The following is a 7,294-nucleotide window of genomic DNA, read 5'->3' on the forward strand; positions in this document are numbered from 1 at the left end:
CATGTGGAAGCCATCACAAACTCACTTGAGCTAAATTATGTCGACATGTGTGATACAATGCATGTTCACTCATTATTAGGAGCACAATTCTTTGTGATCTTCCTTGATGGCACTACATGAAGGTTTTTGTGTACCCCTTGAAGAAAAGGGATGAGACTTTTGAGAAGTCCAATGTGTTGCATCTTGCAAAGGGTGAATTCTTTGATTGGATAATGATAGAGAATTCAACTATGATGAATTTCAGGTTCCCACAGAACTTGAGGGATCCTTTGATGTTTGAGAGCAAGATGATTCAAATGCTCATAAGTTAGGGGTATCAATTCAATGTTTAACATAGATACAAGTAAGCTAAAGATAACCATGTAACACATTCAAGATTTTGTGAGGTCAAGTTCAAGGTGCGTCTTCTAATACCTACTCAAACACACAGTAGGCTTAAATAAGATAATTTAAAGAATAGTAATTTAATGTAGGCTTCTTAACTTCTTTGAAGAATCTAACAACCTATTCTCGACATCGATACGGCGGTGGTACATACACAATTCAATTTGGCATGTAAGTCCAAAATAAAGGTCACACATCTTAGCATCCACCCTATAACCTCAGTTGCCAATCCGATTTCACATAGGTACGTGCCTGAACTGAATTAGTTTCCAATAAATAACTCAAACTTGCCTAACCCTAAATCTCTGTAACTGGACTGAAATAAAGCAGTTGGGTTTATGATTAATCAGGTCCGGGTGATAATACTACAGTTAGTAACCTGACTCAACACTAAATTGACCAGATTAGCATGGTAGTAAGTTGAAACAATTTCCAATTGATTCTGAATTGAAGAGGGAAATTTAGTAATTTATCAAATGATTATGTAATTAATATCAGCTGTTACCACGGATTCCATCAAAAGCAGGATTGCTTCCGTGGTTAATGAACCTACATCAATGTTGGAATCAATCAATGAAAGAAGAATATTTCGTTTTTCATTCACAGAAAAGAGAGAAGGCAAGATGCCAGGCAGATAAGGAAACCAAAAGAATAGAAATGAAGAATACAATCACATAGAAGCAGCCCTTTGAACACTAGTAATAAAAGCTGCATGCCTCCATAGAAGTATTTACCAAGACTTTACACCGCTGCAACCTCCCTGTGCTCCACCTTTTTACACATTCAATGGCAATGTTCAACACTTTGACATCACTCATATATCATTCTAGATTTTCTAATTAAATTTCATTCTGCAAAAACGCGAAGTTACCAATTATTTATCCTTCCAGGCTCATTATCATGTTATAATCATTATTAATCTCGTCATTGATAAAAACTGCACAATCATTACTATGTTATTGTAATTGTATTGGTGAAACAATAGGCCCTCTGAGAGCAATTTACACATGCATGTGTTATACATGGCATGTGAGAGAATTTATGCAATGAAAATTCATGCCAAAAAAGTACTCTTCACTCCACTTTTAAGGACCCATTAATTTATTTCTCATTAAAAGGCTACAAATCTCATAAGTTGAAGAAGCAAACCACTGAAGTAAACCACCTACAAGGATTCTGCTTATAAAATAAAAACAAATTACAAAAACCTTACCACAATTGGCATGATTTGCTTGCTTCTTTTAGGGCGCAAAGGAAATTGATAAAAAAGGACTGACTCATGAAACTGAAGAATTCCCAAATGAGAGCTTATATCCATCTTGAATTAGATGCCCGGTCATTTGTTTTCTCAGTAGTCAGACGGAAGGCCATCATATTCCCAGTTATCATCATCACCATCATCGGCAGGCGAATTGTTCTTTGTATCTTTCCTCTGGTCATTAAGCGCTCTTGGGAAAAACCTTCTGCAACAATTATCGACAAAGTTTGACGGCCATCAGATGTAATAGAGGAACAGTCTTTAAACTTTATTTTGCATCCCTTAACTAACATGATATCCTAAGCTTTGTCTCCCATATCTAAAACATGTCGGTTGTCAATTCCAGTCAGCATAAACACCAATACATATATTGATATATTGCCTCTTAAGAAAGGCCAAAATGTGACCAATGCTATCTCAGGAGGTTGAATTTTGTTACCTTGTCTTTAAAAACCTAAGAATTATGCTAGATATGACTAAGGATAGATTGATTGATTGATAAATTGCCTCTAAGAAAGACCAATTTTGACCACGGTTATCTCAGGAGGTTGAATTTCGTTAGCTTTTCTTCAAACATCTAAGAGTTACGCTAGATATGACCAAGGCTACCTTGAGAGAGGGAGAGAATGAGAGAGAATGAATCAATAGGGTCATGGTTGAGTTGGTTGTGTTAACTATTTGGAGAGCATAATGTCGTTAGGTTGATATACTCATGTGGCAAACACTTATAAGAAGTGATATATGGTGTAACAAATATGTGCAAACAATGTAAAGATTGTTGCCCAAAACCATGTGTTAATAGTGAAATAGCTTAGCAATAAGGTTGGCCAGTCCTCCCTCCTCCTCAATGACTCTTGATCAGAGCCTTCTTCACCTGATCCTTGCTTGGTGAACTTTGTGGCATATATGCAATGTAGTGTATACTTTCTTCACCCAATCCAGTCTTTGATAATTTGGTCTATGCAAAAGTGACAACGAACCGTAATTGTCTTCCTATGCAAAAACCTAACCACACTTTTTTGTTTTTATATACTATCCACAGCAAGAGAGAGAGTACGATGGTGTACATGTGTGTATGCAAAAACATGACTCTGGTATTTTGTTTTATAAAACAATGTCTTTCCTACAAGAGATGGTGAATGTGTACGAGACATATGTGCAATACCTAATCCTACTTTTCATTTTGCCTGAATACCATCCCTTCAATGCAGATAGAGAGAGAGAGAGAGAGAGAGTCTTCTAAGAGCCGAATTTGAACCATGACATAATTTGTTACAAAAAAATGGGATGTGTACCCAAATGCAGAGAGAGAGAGAGAGAGAGAGAGAGTTTACGTACTTCTTGGAGTTTCTACGTTGGGCTGCTTGCTTTTTCCTTTTGAGGATCTCCTGAGGGGTCTCGAAGAAGCGGCGACGACGGCACTCGGAAATGATGCCAGCTTGCATCACAGCTCTGCGGAAACGTTTGACAACAGAATCGGCGGGTTCAGACTCGCCCACGAATATCTGCGTGTTGTATGTCCCTTTGAACCACAACAGGTTTGCAAATCTCAACGATGGGTCGTGTGCAGAGGCAGAGGCAGAGGAGGAGGAGGATGTAGACAGTGATAGATGAGGGTTTTGCGTGGGCATGGCGATACGAGCTTGATTAAAGGAAGAGGGAGGAGAGTGAGGAGATGATGAGGATGGAGGAGGAGGAGGAGCAGAGGACGCAAAAGCACAGGCCATCGCCATAGCTGCTCGCTTCGCGTCCTAATACGCGCGGCGCACACAGACAAGGAAGGCACGCACAGACACAAACAAACAGAGGAAATGGCGATAAGGTTTTCTTCAGTCTGTATGTAATCTTTAATACGGTTTTTTTTTTGACTCTCCTCCGGATACATAATATTTACTTAAATGTCATGGCATGCCATGTGTTTGTTGCACACTATGTATATATGTATATCATATGTATGTATGTATGTATGTATGTATGTATGTATGTGTATTCAATACATAACTACAACTCTGTGTCACTCTTGCTCTCCTCATGCCACTTGAAGTTTCATTCCATCCTGTTCATATTCATGGTTGGCATGGGAAGGAAAGTCGTGATGAGGATGGAAATAACATCAAATAAATAAGGAGTTGTGCTGATAGGAGGGTCATAATGATGATATGAATGTTGGGCCAACAACTCCGACGAATAGAAGATGGATGGACAAACAAAGTGTGATATCCTCACTCCCCACTATCTAATTAAGGTATGGTGATAGACCATAAGAGGGAGCAAATAATGCACTCTCCCTTTTGCCAAAAACATCACAAATTTATTCGAATATGGTTGTGTGTGATTTTATGCTATATAGATTTGGTGAGAAGAGACTAGAAGAATATTTATGTCGAGCCATTGTTTTGCATAAGAAAAGATGTATAATAGCAAAGTGGTGGATGCAACTTTAATGATAAGTGAACTCTGGACATGAAGAAGACAAACTCGCCAATAGATAGCAAGTATCATCAATCAAGCTATAAAGCAAGGTTTTCTAGAAGATTGGCTCATGAATTTGATTAAGTTCATTCCATAAAAGAGGAGAAAATAAAATTATGGTAGTTGATATGAATGAGGGTGAGGGATTGCGTAAAACAGGAGGGCGGACATCAATTCAAGTGACATAGAAAGAGAGAACATATATTTATACAAGGTTGGAGAGGCTTGTGTGAAAATAAAGTAGGGACACATGCATGATACAAAACGTTCTAGAGATGTGCATGCTTTAATGGATTCTAGAATATATAAGAACTACCCAATGTTTTACATACATTGGAGGTCTGGGATTCGATTCTTGGCACATATCATGCTCTCTGGTGTCTAGAATATGCAAGAACAATTATCTTGATGGAATACATGCATTTGAGGTCTGGGATTCAATCTTTGGTCATGACAATATCATCCCTCTAGGGTTGGCATCTAAGAGTGGTTGCTAGCTTTTGTGGGTATGGTTCATGGAAATCACAAAACACCTTATGAGCATTAGCTAATTTCTTGTCCAAATACCAAACTATGACTTTTGATAAAAAGATACCCTTTCCATAAGGTGAGATACTGAAGTTGTCGGTGATGCATACAAGAGTTGAGTACCTTGTCAACCTTGTACTCCTCCCTTGTGGACAACTTGCATCCTGAAATCTGGGATGGACAGTAAGTTTCTAGGAGGGAGCTTGCATGAAAGACATTAAGGATTCAGAATTGCGATCAAAGTGCCAAATGAAAAGTTACTAGGTTGACCTCGTGGAAGTATGGAGAGTGTTGTTGTGTGAGAACTTGGTCGTTTGGTGATACTCAATCCAATCTTCTTTGTTGGTAGTTGATATTGTTTGAAGGTTTGGCTAACTCATTTGGTTTGGCCATTAGTTTGGGGATGGTATGTCGAGGATAGGTTCACAAAAGTGTTGAATGTATGAAGGAGTCATTGCTAAAAGGGAGACGAATTATGGCTCCCATTCATAGGTTATATTGTCTAGTAAGCGGTGTGGTCGAATTAATCCACCCTCTCCACTCTTCAGGTGGTTTTTGAACATGGGGAGAAGTGAGCCATCTTCATAAGCCAATGGACAATCACTAGAACCAAGCTGTACATATTAATAAAGCGTAAATCATTGATAAAATCCATGGAGATGGACGCCCAAGGCTGGCTCGGGTGAGAGCGCCTAAGCACGTTTTGCAACAATTGATGGTGAGCCACCTTGGCACAAGGACAAACATCAAAAGTCCTTCCAAGGTTGCGACCACCAAAACCCTCGAGAGTGGGTGGTCATGACAATCTTGAAATATCCAAGTTCTATACGATCTTTCTAGGAGAAAGAGGAGATTATTACTAAACATTAGTCCATCCTGGATGGTGAATTGATTGAGTTCCAACCTCTTGGGTTCCTTGGATGGGTTATTGATGAGGCTCAACGTGATTTTGGGTGAAATTTTTTACTGATTGTAATCCCCATGACTATCACATTGAGTAGAGAATCATCTTGTAACATGCAAGTTGCAAAGACTTGGAGTTGATCAAGTTTAAAAAAGTAGTGCGATTTTGTTTGTAAGCGCCATTCCATTTGGTGAAGCTCGAAATTTGGTTGCCTAGAAAGGGCGTTGACCTTCCCATGTCGAAATATGACCTTAAAGTTGTAACCAATTAGAAAAATTGACCAATGGGCTTACCTCCGATTCAAAGTTCAAATGGTGGGGAAATAGATTAGATTCTTATTATTAGTCATCACATGAACATGATGTTGCTGTTGGAAGCAATGTCGTCAGTGCGGAAGATCAAGAAGCACTCGTTTCCTGTTTATTCCCTGCGTATGACAGTTTCTAGGTCGTTGCACAGAGAGAGAGAGAGAGAGGCACAAAAGACTCTTTATTTCACAAAGCAATAATACAACAACCAACCTTACAAAAAGGTTACAAGGTCAATATATATAGTGACCGACTTAGGGCAACTACCCTTTATGATAATTACATAAATGGCCAAAACGGGATAGCGTGAATACGTCCATTATACACATGTATTCGACACTCCCCCGTAATGGGCGTATACATGGGTTATCTAAGATTACAGGTATAGACTTAGGTTCTCGGACATATCAGCTTTATTCGAGTCGGCAGGGTCCGAAGGCAGAAGACCGAACTGGTCGGGTCGGAACAGTTGAAGCCGATCATTAAGGAACTGATGTCGGTTGTTGGGAACCATCCTGCTCTGTGTCCGGCTCTAACCGGACTGGTTTGTCGTTACGCCCATCTGATGCCGAAGAGACCGAAAGCGGTCTGCCGAAAGACACTTGGTCATTCCATCTGCGACATTGTCGGTTGTGGATATTTTCTCTAGACCGACTTTCCCTGAAATGACGCAGTCCCGAACGAAGTGATATCGAACGTCGATATGTTTGGAGGCGTTGTGGTGAACCGGATTTTTCGACAAGGCAACAGCACCTTGACTGTCGCTGTAGACAACTGGAGCCGAGTCATGTTCGACTTGTCGAAACGTGTGCGCCAGCCGACCGAGCCACAAAGCTTCTTTTGCTGCGTCGGACGCAGCTACATATTCTGCTTCGGTCGTTGAGGTCGCTGTGCACTCCTGAAGTTTCGACTTCCACGAAATTGCTCCATTGCCGAATTTGAAGCAGTATCCGGTTGTTGATTTCCGACTGTCTATACAGCCGGCGAAGTCCGAGTCGGTGTAACCGACTACGCCTGAGGTTCGGTTCGGACCGAAAAGAATACCATGGTCTTTTGTGCCAGCCAGATATCTGAACACATGCTTGACTGCGTTCCAATGCGATCGGCCAGGATTGTGCATAAATCTGCTAACGACTCCTACGGCGTGAGAAATATCAGGCCGTGTCGCGACCATCAGGTACATAAGGGAGCCGACTGCCGGTGCATACGGTACCGACTTCATATCTTCCCCCTCCGGGCCGGATGTCGGGCAGTCTCGCTGAGAGAGCCGAAGATTCATTGGGAGCGGGGTTGAAGCAGATTTGGCTGATTGCATGTTGAAGCGTTCCAAGACACGTTGGATATAGTCGGTCTGAGACAAAAAAAGATGTCGTTTATCGCGATGCCGACTAATCTTCATGCCGAGTATGTGTCGTGCCGGACCGAGGTCCTTCATGGCAA

The 7,294-nt window shown here is 40.8% G+C and overlaps 1 protein-coding gene across 1 annotated transcript; it reads right to left on the reverse strand.

Annotated features, from left to right (window-relative positions):
- Positions 1-1,462: 1,462 nt before the first annotated feature.
- On the reverse strand, positions 1,463-3,425 carry LOC147857714 (uncharacterized). The gene is made up of 2 exons (XM_087327654.1): positions 2,981-3,425; positions 1,463-1,847 (listed from the first exon to the last, which is right to left on the reverse strand). Exons 1-2 carry the CDS (start codon positions 3,373-3,375, stop codon positions 1,733-1,735), a joined length of 510 nt encoding a protein of 169 aa, XP_087183780.1. The 5' UTR covers positions 3,376-3,425; the 3' UTR covers positions 1,463-1,732.
- Between the last annotated feature and the right edge of the window lie 3,869 nt (positions 3,426-7,294).

The sequence above is a fragment of the Azolla caroliniana genome, unplaced genomic scaffold (genome assembly GCF_043228905.1).
Source record: "Azolla caroliniana isolate FFs.n. ecotype wild unplaced genomic scaffold, voAzoCaro1.0.p SCAF_11, whole genome shotgun sequence".
NCBI classification, from domain to species: domain Eukaryota; kingdom Viridiplantae; phylum Streptophyta; class Polypodiopsida; order Salviniales; family Salviniaceae; genus Azolla; species Azolla caroliniana.

What these genes read in the sequence shown, in the direction of transcription:
- LOC147857714 (XM_087327654.1), bottom strand. Translation starts at nt 3,375, where the DNA reads ATGGCGATGGCCTGTGCTTTTGCGTCCTCTGCTCCTCCTCCTCCTCCA. An exon ending in CAACGTAGAAACTCCAAGAA is followed by an intron (nt 1,848 to 2,980) that starts GTACGTAAACTC and finishes TAATTGTTGCAG; the next exon opens with AAGGTTTTTCCCAAGAGCGC.